Source organism: Equus caballus, chromosome 9 (assembly GCF_041296265.1).
Source record: "Equus caballus isolate H_3958 breed thoroughbred chromosome 9, TB-T2T, whole genome shotgun sequence".
NCBI classification, from domain to species: Eukaryota; Metazoa; Chordata; class Mammalia; order Perissodactyla; family Equidae; genus Equus; species Equus caballus.
In genome coordinates this window covers 23,648,009-23,664,027 of record NC_091692.1, presented here as the reverse complement: position 1 = coordinate 23,664,027, position 16,019 = coordinate 23,648,009, and the positions used below count along the sequence as shown (strand labels likewise).

At 42.8% G+C, this 16,019-nt stretch overlaps 1 protein-coding gene across 10 annotated transcripts in view; it reads left to right on the top strand.

The window, feature by feature from the left end:
- CHD7 (chromodomain helicase DNA binding protein 7) overlaps positions 1 to 16,019 on the top strand; it is a 182,894-nt gene that overhangs the window by 52,722 nt on the left and 114,153 nt on the right. For 6 of the 10 annotated variants that reach the window (XM_070221513.1, XM_023648550.2, XM_023648551.2 and 3 more), the window contains one exon: positions 3,482 to 5,317. In XM_070221513.1, coding sequence (XP_070077614.1) covers positions 3,656 to 5,317 — 1,662 coding nt within the window. In that variant the 5' untranslated portion in view covers positions 3,482 to 3,655. Of the gene's footprint in view, positions 1 to 1,260; positions 1,488 to 3,481; positions 5,318 to 16,019 lie in introns of all 10 variants that reach the window. The other 4 variants (XM_070221515.1, XM_070221516.1, XM_023648547.2 and 1 more) reach the window with 3 other exon arrangements.

The window sequence follows — 16,019 nt, the reverse complement described above, 5'->3', positions numbered from 1 at the left end:
TGTTTTCATCTCTTAAATGAAGAGGGTGTTGGATTAGAGAGTCTCCGAAGTGCTCGCCAGCTCTGAAGTTTCCGTCATGGGTTTCACAGTGAGTCTCTGCATTGTTGATGATTCTCTTCCTTGAGCTGCCCGCTTGTGCCCCTCCTCACCCTCAAACACAGGCACCTTCTGAGTGTCCTCCTCTCAGAAAATACTTGCCAGTGGGGCACTGAACAAAAACTTAAATTACTGTCTCTTCATTGTATGTATCTGTACTGTTTATAGTATCACAGTTAAAACAGTTGTCATCATAAATTATCAATATTTTGTAAAATGGTATCCTAAATTTTCATCTTTCTTCTTTTTAACAATCTATGACTGTGTTGTCCAGTATGGTAGTCACTACCCCCATGTACACATTCTTGACTTGCAGTGTGGCCCATAGGAATTGAGATATGCTGTAAATGTGAAATACCTGGAGGGTTTACATTTTTTGGTACTATCTAATTCATTTTTAAATATTGATTGCATGTTAAAGTGATAATATTTTGCATATATTGGGTTAAGTAAAAATTATTAAAATTAATTTCACTTTTTGGGGGGATACTTTTACATATGGCTATTAGAAAATTTAAAATTACATCTACAGCTCTGATTCGATGGCTCATTGAACAGTTGCTGATCTAGACATAGAAAGTGTGGATACTGAATGTAGAGAAGAGGCAAATTTCCAAAAGGAGTTTTAAATGAATATCTTTGATAGAAATAAAATTATATATTGCAGCTGTGACTTGGGAAAGTGGGTATTCAAATGGTCTTGATCAAATTAAAAAAGACCAAAATAAATTAATTAGATTAGCTTAGATCAGAAATATGAAATCCAGCTACCAGATGGATTCCTAGCATTGTCGCCAGCTAGTCTTGAGGTCAGATAAGGGGCAGGAAGGCAGGGGTGGCGGTCTGAGCAAGAGTGAGTGGTCACTAGTGACAGACGAAAGCCATAGTTTTTGAACTTCTCTGCCCGGGTTCACCTGATTGTGGTTGCAGTTGTGATGGGGGACGTCTTCACTTGATACCAGGTAGTGCTGTCGTTTTTCGTGCTGCTGGGCGATGGACTGAGTGGGAAGGAGTAGGGGACTGGAATCCCAAGTGTCAGACAGGATTCCTCTGAGTGAGTGTTCTGTTTTGTCCCTTCCCCTGCCTTCGGCAAGTTCTTTTCCCCCTTCTGCTCAGCCTTAAGCTGATAGAAAGTAAGCCTCAACTCTATCTCTGCTTCTCCAGGCTGCCTATGCCTCTGCCTCCCGGCTCAGAGGACAAGCTGTGTCCCCTCTCTGGGCTCCTTCTCCCAACCCCGCTGGAGCTGGCTGGGAACCCCATCCAGTCAGTAGCATTTCCTCTCGTGACATGTGGTGGAACCTAGTGGATGACGCCGTTATCCTGTAAGACACGGCCATCCAGGACATACAAGTAGACGCTACCTTCCTAAGCTAATCGGAAAGGTTATTTTGGTAAGTGGTTAGTCTGCACGGCTGGTTTAAGCTATTATCAAGTCCATTCCAGTAGTTATTTCTTTGAAAGCTAGAATGAGCCTTGAGTAAATGAAGATTGACTGCTTAGGCTTTTGGGGATTAAATTCAATTTATAAATATTTGTTTCATTTGGCACTGGAGAGTTCTCCTTCTCTGTATTTTGGATTTTAAAGGAGTTGTATAGTAAAGCAGCATGTCTGTAAATAAAGCGGCTTTCATGCTCACCTTATTTTCACCCATCTGACCTCTGTTTTCGGAGAAAGTCGATCAGAAAATTCATGGCAGTTAGCGGTGGAGTGAGGAGACCTTTGACTCTAGCTGACAGCTGTCACCTGAAAACTACAGACCTAGAGACCCTCTCAGGTGTTATGTCTGTAGTTCTGACAGCGAACAGGAATGTTGTTTATATTTTCTGTAAGCAAAATTCTCCCCTTGTTAGGAATATATTAGAACAGAGCAGACAGAAACTGAGTTTTTATCTGTCTTAAGTTCTCAGCAGTGTTGGTTGGCCCATTGTTCGTTCCCATGCTCATATAGACGTGTGTCAGTAGAATTTATGACTGAGCCTGTTTATAACATCACTCTGGAAATTCTTCAACAAGACATTGTTTTTTCAAGTTGGGCAGTATCACACAATGCTTAATGTGCTTATGAAAGAGAAAAAATGAGTTAAATTCCAAAGATGTTTAAGATTTCAGACATTTTTCCTATGTGAATTAGTTCTTTATTAGGTTGTTGATTTAATTAGCATTCAACAAAACCACTTTTCTGTTTTGATTGTCAAAACAGTCTTTAAATTGGTTATTTTAATCTGATACCAAATCTGTTAGAAACTGTTTGAATAAAATGCGAAGCATTAGGTAGGGTATACTATGTTCCGTAAACAGGATGCTGACGAATATGTCTACCCATTGTCCCCCCACCTGCCTATGTCCTGCTTTTTCCCAAAAGAGGTTAAGGCAAAGGTGAGGGCTGCATGGATATTTTGAACTTGATTCTGTTAAAATAATTTTCAGTTTTGACCGGTTTGAGGGAAAGTTTTCTGCTCGTACTGATAAGAATAATTATCATCTAGAAACTGCCCATCCAGCCAGAGTCTCTGTAAGTGGTCACATGGGCTCCTGGTCCATCACCAGAGCCCGGCCGGCATCTGTGGGTGAATAATGAACCTGTGATTGGACTTCCTGTGCCGGCAGCGCAGACAGGGTCTGCGGTGGGCCCAGAGCCATGAGTGAAATTGGTCCTCTTAGAGAATGAACGCTTTCTTCTGGTCCCTTTCTGAGTCTTGTATATTCCTGCCATTAAACATAATGAAATTATGAATTTATTATACTGTTTGTGAGCTTGCTTTCCAGCAGCGTTATGGATGCTTTCTTGTTCGACGCCTCTGTTGCCGTTACATAGTTATACGTGGGCCGTAAATATCTAATTTGTACGAAATGACTGATTTTGGTATTTGTATAATCCTCTAGTCAATTTAACTAAGTTGGGCTTTTCACAGCCCTCTGTGCTGCGGCTGCTCATCTGATTACACTGCTCAGGGGAATAAGGTTAAGGGCGGGCTGTTGGTAACCAGAGCATTTCCAGGGCTTTAGTTCAGCAGATGGGCTGCTTGGCTATATTCATACATCTGCTTGCCTGCTGTGGCAGCTGCTGCTGCTTCATGTTGTGTTCTTTTGTTCTGTTCCATCCAAGAACGGAACGCTAGGAAGTGTAGTGAATGGATTAATTTAAGGTTAAGGTTAGTGTTTTGCTTGCTTTCTAAGTAACCGATCATAATAATGCTTCTGGTAGAAGCTAATGAGTTTCTCTTAAAGTGAACTAGATTTATAAAATACAGCTCAGCGAGGGGGCTAGATTAGTATTGTTGATGGAAACCAAATTCACATGCATAAAATACTGGCAGTTTTTATCGTTTGTTCCTAATTCTTTGTTTTCTTCCTTCCTCCTCCCCACCTCCCACTCCCTTCTAGGACCTCTATCCAGACTTTGCCTGACACTGCAGGGTCCAAGAGAATTAAAGAAATATGGAATGACATGAAGAAGATTAGTTAAGGATTATAGGCTTTGAGGACACACACCTCAGTGAAGTGAAGCACAGACAAGCTCCTGAGCTGTAGTTTGGAGGAGCCGTGTGTTGGAAGAAGATGGCGGATCCAGGAATGATGAGTCTTTTTGGCGAGGATGGGAATATTTTCAGTGAAGGCCTTGAGGGTCTTGGAGAATGTGGTTACCCTGAAAATCCAGTGAATCCCATGGGTCAGCAAATGCCGATAGACCAAGGCTTTGCCTCCTTACAGCCATCCCTTCATCATCCCTCCACTAATCAAAATCAAACAAAGTTGACCCATTTCGATCACTATAATCAGTATGAACAGCAGAAGATGCATCTGATGGATCAGCCGAACAGAATGATGAGTAATGCCCCTGGGAACGGACTCGCGTCTCCTCACTCGCAGTATCACACCCCTCCCGTTCCTCAGGTCCCTCATGGTGGCAGTGGCGGCGGTCAGATGGGAGTCTACCCTGGCATGCAGAATGAAAGGCACGGGCAATCTTTTGTGGACAGTGGCTCCATGTGGGGCCCCCGGGCTGTTCAGGTACCAGACCAGATCCGAGCCCCCTACCAGCAGCAGCAGCCGCCGCAGCAGCCCCAGCCGGCTCCGTCGGGGCCCCCTGCACAGGGCCACCCTCAGCACATGCAGCAGATGGGCAGCTATATGGCACGTGGGGATTTTTCCATGCAGCAGCACGGTCAGCCACAGCAGAGGATGAGCCAGTTTTCCCAAGGTCAAGAGGGACTCAATCAGGGAAATCCTTTCATTGCCACCTCAGGACCTGGCCACTTGTCCCATGTGCCCCAGCAGAGTCCCAGCATGGCACCTTCCTTACGTCACTCAGTGCAGCAGTTCCACCACCACCCCCCTACTGCTCTCCATGGAGAATCCGTTGCCCACAGTCCCAGATTCTCCCCTAATCCTCCTCAACAAGGGGCTGTTAGGCCACAAACCCTTAACTTTAGTTCTCGGAGCCAGACAGTCCCCTCACCTACTATAAACAACTCAGGGCAGTATTCTCGATATCCTTACAGTAACCTAAATCAGGGATTAGTTAACAATACAGGGATGAATCAAAATTTAGGCCTTACAAATAATACTCCAATGAATCAGTCCGTACCAAGATACCCCAATGCTGTAGGATTCCCATCAAGCAGTGGTCAAGGACTAATGCACCAGCAGCCCATCCACCCCAGTGGCTCACTTAACCAAATGAACACACAAACTATGCATCCTTCACAGCCTCAGGGAACTTATGCCTCTCCACCTCCCATGTCACCCATGAAAGCAATGAGTAATCCAGCAGGTACTCCTCCTCCGCAAGTCAGGCCCGGAAGTGCTGGGATACCAATGGAAGTTGGCAGTTATCCAAATATGCCCCACCCTCAGCCATCTCATCAGCCCCCTGGTGCCATGGGAATTGGACAGAGGAATATGGGCCCCAGAAACATGCAGCAGTCTCGTCCGTTTATGGGCATGTCCTCAGCACCGAGGGAGTTGGCCGGGCACATGAGACCAAATGGTTGTCCTGGTGTTGGCCTTGCAGATCCACAAGCAATCCAGGAACGACTGCTACCTGGCCAACAGCATCCTGGTCAGCAGCCGTCTTTTCAGCAGTTGCCAACCTGTCCTCCTATGCAGCCCCACCCGGGCTTGCACCGTCAGTCTTCACCTCCACACCCGCATCACCAGCCTTGGGCACAGCTCCACCCTTCACCCCAGAGCACCCCGCAGAAAGTGCCTGTGCCTCAGGTAAGGGAACCCGGATCCTCCCTGCTTTACAGGATAAGTGTAACATTGTGAATTTACCTAGAAGGATTTTCCTTCAGACTTCATGAAAAGCTTTCTCATTATGAGTTCCTTAGTTTTTATTTTGTAAACTGCCCCAGAGTCTCACTTGTTTCTATTACTCCCTTTATTTACTCTGTCACTTATTGGCTTCTGTGTTTATTCACTTTTTCAAAAGTCTTGCATGCTGCTGTCTCAGGAGTTGTGCTAGGTGCTGAGGGTGCGTAGCTAACTGAGCTCGAGCCCCTGTCTGCAAGGAGCTCTGTTGTCACTGCCAGAGGAAGATGGACTTTGGACTCAGAGGAATCGTTTTTTCCTTCTCTTTCTTCTTCTTTTCTTTCTCTTTTTCTCTTCCTCTCTTTGTTTTAAATACACACTGAAACTTGGCTTCCAGCAAAGTTTTATGTTGGTGGTAGTCTTTCCCACCACTTCTAGAAAATTATAATTTTTTTCTTTGGGAAGTTGCAAAATGTGTTCTTCTGTAATATTTATTTTACCAACTCTTGAATGTTACTGTGAACTTCAATTTCAAACTGTGGAAAATCACGGTAAATAACCCACAGAAAGTGTTTGGTCTCTAAGAGGTTTTGGTACCCAGCACTGAAACAGGAATCTTCCTTTACATAAGCTGAGATTTTCGTTATCCTGCAGAATTTATAAGCAAACAGATTTAAGTTTTAAGCTCTCGTATTCACAGAGACATCTTTCCATTATAAGTGTTGGTGTTTGTGCCCTAGGTCTAGGAAAAATAAATTAATACCTGTATGTCCAGATTATTCTGGTGGTTATTCAAAAACACGTATTGATCTTACACTCTGAGTTTGGGTGGCACAGTTGGTGATTTTAGAGCTATAAGGCACCAGTCTTGTTTTTAATGAGCTTTCAGTCAGTTTGGGGAAACGTGACCAATATGTGAAAATATAAAGCAGAGTAAAAGACCACGCTTGGTGATGTGACAAATGTCCAGAGACAGGAAGTACCCGTGGATGAGGGTGCTTGGAATTTGGCTGGGGCTTAGCCAGGAAAAGTGAACCAGGGATGAGGACGACATCTCAGGTTGGGGGATAGTTCCTTAAATGGGGCACGGGATGCTGAGCTTGCTGCAGGACAGGGCCAGATGGTAGAGGTCTTGTATTCTCTTTTAAGGAATTTGGACTTCAATGGGGAGTCTGTGATATTGATTAGACAGTCTACAGGATGGCTCGGGAACCAGAAGATGAATTGTGAGCCAGTGGTCCAGGCCTGTGAGGACAGTTTGGACCAGGGATTGGGGAGTGGGAACAGAAGGGATTGAAGCAGTGTGAAAACAAAGGGTTTGGTCAGGAGACAAAGCCGTTGGGGGCATCCCCAGTGGAGAGGCATTTAGAACAGAGACTCAGACACTTCAGCCTTGGTGGGACAGGGGAAGTGGAGGTCAGGAAGCCTCCTGGGAACCTCAGGACACAGGACATGTAGGGATTTGTAGGCGTTTTGGGGAAGCTGCCCTCAGCAGTCCAGGACACTTGGAGATTCTCAGGAGGGAGAGGAAGGGATGGAGGGAGGAAGGGAGGGGCCGGTGGAGAGACACCCTGACCCCTCCCGGGGTCTAATCTGCAGCCAACAGGATGGAACCTGTGATTCCCAGACCATGAGAAAGGGGAGGTGAGAAAGGCAATCTGACAAGATGCTGGAGAGCAGAGGGCCTGGGGGAAACTTAGGCAAAGGCGTGAGTGGAGATCAAACCCAGCTAATTTGTTTTCCCTGCTATAACTTCAAGGCAAAATGCTCCCCCTCAGAATTGACCAAAGGTGCTGTCCACAAGCCCGGCCGACCTGGGGGGTTCTAGGGCAGAATTAAATGTGGCTTAGTTCCCAGAAATTATTTTTTTCTTATTCCGTAGAAAGTTTCTTATTAAACAAGGCATCTTTTCAGAACAGTGGTTCTCAGACTTCTCCTTGCCCAGCATCTTCTGTCTTCAGTGGAGGGTAAGCCCAGTTTGAGGGAGACGCCTGTGATTATAATCTGGTCCCTGGATGGGAATTCGTGGTCCCCTCTAGCTTCCCCTAGTGTTAAGAGTGGATCCCAGTATATCTCAAGGGCATTTCAGAGGACGTGTATGACTATGTGGCGTTTGAATCACTGAATGCTGGATGGCTCCGTATGTGCCGTCTCCTGGCTAGACGGTGGGGATACCAGGTACATTTCTACTTTGCTCCAGCTTCCTGAGTGTGCCGTTATAGACAAACTTGGAGTCGGTTAAGGGAAATGAGGTACTTTCATCATAAATACAGTTGCGTTTTTTTATTTCACTCATGGTATTTGATTTCTTATTTCTTCTTAAGTTTGCATCCTCTTCAGATTTTGAAGCACTCAGTTTTGAAGATAATACTAGGGAGGTGTAAAGTCTTGGGAATAGCATGGACTTTAAGGTCAGAAAAGTGTCTGAATCCCAGCTCTATACTTATTAGCTTGGTATCCTTGGGCGACTTACTTAACTTCTCTGAACCTCAGATTCTTCATCAGTAAAACAGGAAAAATAGTACCCATCCTAAAGAGTGTTGAAATTCAGTTGGGTAATATATACAAAGTGCGAAGTATACTGTTCAGCCCATGGTGTACGCTCCTATGTTCATTCTCTTCTAGGTTTCAGTTTCTCATCTCCTGAAATGCAAACCTTGCTTTCTAGTTGTGTCATTTAACGTGTAAACATAGTGTAAAATTATTTTAAGGAACAGGTAGATATTATGAAATATAGCCCTAGTTATGAAACTAAATTTCATTTGTGCAAACACTGCCCCCTTTTAGCCCATATTGCAGTGTGTGATGAGGATAATCGTATGGGTGATTCAAAATGCTGTCTCAGAATCCTAGAGATCTCTCTCCCTCTGGATGACTCACCTGCTACTCTAGCAAATATATCTATCTAATCATGTTTTGCCTTAGAATTACTAAAATTATTTTGCATTTCTTGTATGATAGAATGTTGGTTCAAAACCATGCTGTGTAACAGAACTACCAGATTAAGTCGAAATATTGATGTGATTTGCTGAGTTATCACCATTCAGATAGGTTTGCTGACTTTTGTCTTGAATTTTTCACTTTTTAACAATAGATGTTATGCTTTTTAAATGTTTCATAGGTTCTGAACAGATACTTCTAAATTATATAACACATTTAAGTATCTTTAAAGATAAGTATATTGAAGAGTCAACGAAGGAAAATATCAGGAAGGCCAGAGTTCATCAGACCTTAGTGCTCATTGTGGTGTGTGGACATATTCTTTAATGGAAGCTCTGGACCATCCTGATTATTTGATAAAACTTACAGGGAGAGAAAAACCCTTGCTTATATTTCTTTCCAGTAGCTGATTAGAACAGTTGTTCTTGAACTTTTTCATCTCAGACCCACTCTTAGAAATTATTGAGGACTCCAGAGATCCTTGTGTGGGTTATATGTGTTGATATTTACTGTCTTGGAATTTTAAACTGAGGGCAGTTTGAAATATTTATTTGTTAATCATTTAAAAATAATAAACCATTATATGTTAACATAAATAACATTTTTAAATGAAAAATTACTGTTTTCCAAAACAAAAAAATGTAGTGGCATTGTTTTACATTTTCTCGAACGTCAGGTTCTCACGTCTACGTCTGCGTACAGTGTGCACACAAGTCCTGAGCCTCTGGAAAAGCCAGCCGTACCTTTGGAGAGCATGAGAGGGAAAAGCAAATCGCATCTCAGTGTCATTATAAAAACAGTTCTGGGGGCCGGCCCGGTGGCATTGTGGTTAATTTTGCACATTCCACTTCGGTGGCCCAGAGTTTGCTGGTTCAGATCCTGGGTGCAGACCTACGCACCGCTTGTCAAGCCATGCTGTGGCAGGTGTCCCACATAAAATAGAGGAGGATGGGCATGGATGTTAGCTCAGGGCCAGTCTTCCTCAGCAAAAAGAGAAGGAATGGTAGCAGATGTTAGCTCAGGGCTAACCTTCCTCAAAACAAAAAAACAAAAAACAGTTCTGACCGCCCAGAGCCCAGGGCCCTGGACTCCTCTCCTTTAGAACCGCTGGTACGAGGGGAAGAGTGCAGGCTTTGGAGTCTGTAGCTTTTGAGTAGAAGCACCACCAACTGGTTACTGACTCTGTGACTGTGGGCAGGTTACTTAACCTCAGGGCCTCGATGGCCTTATCTCTAAAATGAGGGTTCATACACCTTCCTGGCTAGAGGCATAGTGAGATTAACGGTAACGTCTTTTCTTTTAAATACCTAATGTGGTGTCAGACGCATGGTGGGGACTCAAAAATGATATGTTATCATGGGGGAAATGTACAAAATTGCCTGTTGCAAAATTTTAAAAAATAATCTCAAGCACTTATTTTAATGTTAGCTATTGTCAGAGTTGTTTAGCTTCATTTCTTTGGTGTCAGGGAACAGTTATTAAATATTGAGGCTCCCTGTATGCTACTCATCAGGAGAGAGAGAAAGATCTTGCTGGGGGCAGGGGAGGTGGTGCAGGCCAGGATCTGCCGTGGAAAGCACAGCTCAGAGAGAAGCACTGCAGACTTTGGGGGCAGCTCCTAATCCAGTCTTAGGGTGGGCGAGGCTGGGGTCTGGGAGGGTGTTCTGGGGGGAAGTGATGTCTTTGCGGAGGTGTGAAGGATCAGTCCAAGTTGAGAGGAGGATGGGTAAAGGCAGAGGGATAAGAATTTAAAGCTTAGGAGATAATGAGTGTGAAGCTGAGAGAGCCCGTGGGCCCCGAGTTCTCCTCAGTGTTATTGAAACGTAGGAGCTTGGGCATGGGAGAGAGAAAGTCACGCAGTCCCCCTGCGGGACCTTGTCATCATGGTGTCAAGCTTCGGCTGTGTCCCATGTCCATGGGCTGCGCTGGGTGGTTTTCGGCGGGGACATGGCACTGGCAGGGTGCTCTGCAGCACCTTAGGCATGGGGAGAGAGCAGAGAATAGAGCATTTCTCATACATGCTGGACGTAGGTGAGAACAACCTAGAAGGAGAGCACACTGTCAATTTTGTTCTCTTAAAGAGCTTATCTATGAAAGACTGTGGTTAAGTGTATTGTCCTTCAGGTTATAGGCAAATCTCCGAGTTTCTGAATAATTTATACTGCACACATCTACGCAGCTATCTCTGTGTTCATGGATAACGCTCTCAGATGGGCAAATTCTGATGGAATTTTTAGGATCTGCAGCATTGTATCATTAGAATAAGTATGTTTTGGATACATTTGTGCCCCATTCATTAATTTGGTCCTGAAATATAGTCATGGTGAAAAAGAGCAGAGCAGAAAAAATTTTTAAAGTACAGCTAAGATCGAGGTGATGGGTAATAATTTCTCTGTGTCCTAATTTTCCCTTGGGAGATTAAGAAAAAAAATAACCTAGAAGAATCAATGGTGCAACTTTTCCAGTTCTTTCTCTTTAAATAGCCTTTCTGGGAAAACCTTTTCCTGGTAAATCTCAACCAGAGTCAATATTCTACTGAAATTCTCTCAGTTCCCCCAGTAAATACAGAATTCCAGACGTTAGCAGAGCATTTGGCAACTACTAAATAAATTTTTAGGGAAAAAGTGGCCATGCATCTCAAGCCTCAATTATGCAAATTGTGATCAGAGGTGGAGAAAAACGCCTTTTTAATAGAGAGTGGATGTATCCATATGAATACTCCTCTTGATGTACTTTCACACCCCTGAAGATGTCTGGGAGAGACGGGGAAACAATCTCCCTAAAGAAAGCCCAGCTTTGACCTCAGTGGCATTCCAGAGCTGTTCTAAGTGTACCCACGTTCAGAGAACAGGCACCCTACTTGGACCTCGTTGGAATAGGCTGCCCCTCCAGTGCTCCCAGAGGAAGGTCAGAGGAGTTACCACTTTCCCCTGTGCTCATGGCTCACTGGTTATTTCTCCACGACACCTTTGGTTGAAGCCAGCCATCCAGCCCTGACTGCTCTCTCCTTTACTGGTCGATGGGCAGCCAGGGGTTTTTCATGAAGACTGTAATATGTTTCTTCTGATCACCTTAATTTGTATATACACAGCTTAATGAGCACCTCCCTGCATTTTCCTTCAGTGTATCTGGTTTATCCCAGAGATCAGAGCCTCAGTGGGTTAAAATGGAAAATACCAAGTGTGTAGTGTTAAAGTAAAGGAAAAATTTCTACTCCATCTATTTTTTCACCCCAGGATCTGAAAGCATGAATGAGCCATGTACTACATGGTAGCCTTGCCTCTTAGTGGATTTTATTTTGTAAAAGAGTGTTGTTTTCTATGACTATTGGAAATATGTGGGCAGCAAGAAGTTAGTTTTTAAATTTGCTTTCAAAGCCTGGATATTAGCCAGCTACTAAGTGTCCCAAGTAGCTAATGGATTTTCTTAACTTTTAAAAAGCCACTTTTAGATACTACATTTTAATCTTGTATCTTGGTTGCCTCCATTCAACTACAGTCAGGAATTATTTATTGCCTGTTATGTGCCAAACACTATATTAGGGACAAAGATTGGTGACATGGTGGAAGGTGGTGAGGAGATCAAGACCTTCACTAAGGTGGGTAGGGAATTTTGTTAAGTGTAATCTTCTGGCCATCATGTCTTTGTTTACCTACTATGTTCTGGACCAGTGCTGTCCAATTCAAATATAAGGGGAGCTGCAAATACAAGCTACATTTGTTGTTTTAAATTTTCTAATAGCCACATTAAAAAGAAAAAGAAATGGGTGAAATTAATTTTAGTAATATGTTTAACCCAGTATATCCAAGATATTGTTCTGACACATAATCAGTATAAAATATTACTTATGAGATATTTGACACAAGTATTTGGAATCTAGCGTGTATTTTACATGCAGAGCCCATCTCAGTTTTGTTGAGCTGCGTTTCGGGCATTCGGTGGCACTGTGTGGCTGGCTGGTGGCTGCCATATTGAACAGCACTGTGCTGGACTCTTTCCTTAGCAGTTGCTTCAAATTCTTTTTGAAAACAAGTCAGAGTATAAATTTATGCACCTATAAATAAATTAAAAATTGCTTAGTCTAATTATGACAGTGAACCTCCCAGATAGGTGTTAGCACCCTCATTTTGAGGTTGGGAAAGGAGTAGCATTTTTTTAGGTATCAACAATACATGTAGTGTTGGAGGTGTGTGTGTAGTATCAGTATCAGCTCATGAAAAGACAGATTACTGAAGTGAAATTTCATTTGTTTGGGTTTCTTAGAAGCCTGTCTGAATGTCTTTCTATTCTATATGGGGAAAAAAATGAGTTTCTGTGAAAGGTGGATTATAACCATTTTCAAGATTTTAATTTCAGGTTGTTTTTGGATACTTTTAGTAGTTATGTAGTAGTTATTTTTTCCCCCTAACTCAGAATCTCTCTTTGCTTCTGTCACTAATGCTTGTTTCTTTATGAGATTGATTCTCTGAGGATAAGGGAGAAAGCCTTCATTTTTGTTATTATGCATGCAGGGGCCTCCCCCTGCGTTTTTCCGTTTCACCTCTTTCTTCTCTGCTGCTTTCTTCTTCGTTTTATCACTCATTCAGAAGAGCCATGTCTGGCACTGCGGGCAGTCGTTGTCTGGGGAAGGAGATTGGGAAGGGGGTCAGGGGACTAGGGGAGAAGCTTCACTAGACCTCATGTGGAAAACTCACCACAATCTTGACATCTGCATATTAATCTCCCTTCTTGGTAGTTACAGCTGTCAATCTACAGATAATCTCTAAGTAACCAGAGAGATGGCCCTTGCTCTTCCTTTGTCATTGAACGCAGCCACTTGTTCTTGTAGCAACTTGTACTTGTGCTTTTGCCTTGCAAAACTAGTCAGTCGGAGCATCAGCATGAGTGAGGTGTTGTGTTTTCTTCACTTAGTGTAAAAATTATAGGAGAACCTTCTAGGGGCTGGGGCATGGCCTGGAGGTGGCGGTGCTGGTGGAGAATTTAAAGGAGGTTGGCAAAAGCCAAGAAATTGGCGCCATTTAAAAAAGTCAAAAGTCAACATACATAGAGGAGAGGCAACCCGTTATCCTGCTTGCTTTTTTCCTGGTTTGGATTGGATCGTACAAGTGATGGTCAGGTAAGGCTGGAAGGTGTTTCCTTCTGTCCTCTTTTAGTGATTGAATCAGAATCATCACCCAGGCAGTTATTTGAAGGAAACATGCCATTTCGATGCTCCTTCATGAAGAGCATAGTATTTCTGATCTGCTCTGTAGTGTATTTGGCCTGTTCTCCTCCACTCCCTTCTGTGTTTAATTCTAAATAGTTCTCTACCACAGATTTCAGGAGAACTGTTAGACTTTAACGCTGTGTGAAAGCAAAAACAGTTGTTTTCAGCTGGAAGTAAGAGGCCTTAATCTCGAAGGCATTTTCGTTTTGTTCGTTTCCTTTAGCCATGGGCATAAAGTGTGGGAGAACATTTTAGAGGTGCAAGTAGGGATGTTGGAAACCTGTTGAGAGTTTCTCAAATGATGTTCTGCTTAACTTGTGCCCCTGCTTTCTCTTCCTGGGATGGCTGGAGCAGGTTTGCAGCATTAGCATAAGAATTCCCCCCTCCCCCGTGAGGTGGGGACTTACTGTAGGGTTAGGGGCGGGGCCGGGGCTTTCCCTGCCAGTGAAGAGGCAAGGACTTTCAGACCATCCTTTCTCTGAAACTTTTTTTTGAAGTTTCTTTTCTGAATGTACTTTTTAATGAAGGGGCAGTGTATATAGACTTAAAGTTCTTATTGAGTATGGGAATCTTTGAAATTAAAGTTTAATTTTTAGATCATGCTTTTTGATGGACTCATAGCCTGAACATTCTCTTTACCTTAAAAAAAATCAGACAATTGTGGGATTATTCAGTTATGATATACTTTTACTGTTAATGTTAAAAATAGCTCAAAATGTCAGTCTGAAGAGATGGCCAAACTTTAATAGCACTGTGGAGGTTGGCAGAAATGGACAGTGGGGACTAATGGAGAATTTACCTTAATCTTGGCATTTTATTGTTACTGTCCATTCTCTCTAGTTACAGCAGTGAATTTACAGATAATCGGTAAGTAACCACAGGCAGGGGTGGAACTGGGGCAATAACCAAATAGGATGTGCTGACGATGCTTTAAATTGGCCCATTTCTAAGCTGGCTGCTCCAACAACGCAAAGGTATTTTCACAAAGGAGAGCTTTGTGAACTGCATGGAGGCATAGCTTGGATTAAAGCAGGTAAGTGAGAAATCTTTGGCGGAAAAGTTTGATGATATAGGAAGGAGTTATTTAGTAAGTCGTATTTCATTTTTATCAGCTACATCTCTGAATGTTTTCTCTTCTCACTTTAACTGTATTCAGCTGAACAATGGGAATGTTAATTCACCCTCCAGGCTCTTGTCCTCAGTGTCGCTTATAACCCAACTTCTGATTCAACCAGGTGTCCCTCTTACTTTGAAAGAATGATGGAAGACTTAGCTTAAGGAAATATTCCAGGATCTAATTTGGGAGCCGAGCTTAAAGCTTACTCACAGCTTTAGTATTTGCGAAAAAGTTAAAAACCAGTATTTACATATAAATAAGGTCTCTAAGATAGAGTATCGTTGTTGAGGGGGAAAAAACCAGTAAGAGACTAGTCGTTCGTAGAGCAAAAATGATCAGTTTTAATAGGTTTCCCTCGTTGAAGACTTAAGTGAGAATACTTTAAATGCCATGCCATGTTAGGAGCTAGGTTAGTTAGTATTTCATATCAAATAGAAATGTAATTTCAAGAATAAGTTAATGGGAAGAGGTGAGTGTCAGTTTACTTTCTCATTTAGTGTTTTTCTTGTCATTTTTTAAACATCTCACACCCCTGCTATTCTGTCTGTGGGCACACACGGGGTGCTGTGGCCAGGGCTCAGCCCCTTGCCGCTGGCAGGAAGAGTGCTGGGGAGACAGGAGCGCAGAGCTGGGAAGGCCCTCAAGACCTGCATTTGAATCTCACTGTTTTGACTTAGGAAAAAATTGGACGCTTACTGAACTTCTCTAAACCTTAGTTTCCTGAGGATAGTAATTATACCAATTGCACAAGATTGTTATGAGAATTAAATGAGATAATGGCTGTAAAGTTTGTAGCACAGCATGTAGCATGTGCTGAGTCCCCAGGGAATGTTAAATATTTTATTATAACTGTTGTTAATGTGGTTGTTGAAATGAGCTCTTGGAATTCCCCCCCGCCACTTTCTACTCTTGTATCTTAAAATAGAAAAACTTTCTCTTATTTTGTAAAACAGAACATTATGTATCAATGCCTTAAAAATCAAATTATTAGAATCTCCATAAAGCAAACAGAAATTCATAATATTTTTGGGGAGAGGCTAAAATTGCTACCACACTACTGTATTTCTTCTTAATTGAGTCTCTAGGAAATGGGATACAACGTATAAAATATCAACTTGTTTCTCAGTGTTTAACTTCTCACTTTCAACCAAAGTGAAAAGCATCATTTAGTTTTTAGAAACTTCTAGTGGCAGAGGTGAAGTTGGCATCCTGTTTTGTATTGTGAGGGAGGTTTGCTAGTATTCCCTCCAGCATCCAAGAGGTTAACCCACTGAACTATATATGCACCTATATATAGTAAGTCTTGACGTTGTTAAATATAAGTTTAAGCTTACAGCTGTTAACCACAAATTCAGTGATCGTTGTTTTTGCTAGCATCTTCCTGTATGTTCAGGGTGTGCTCTCGC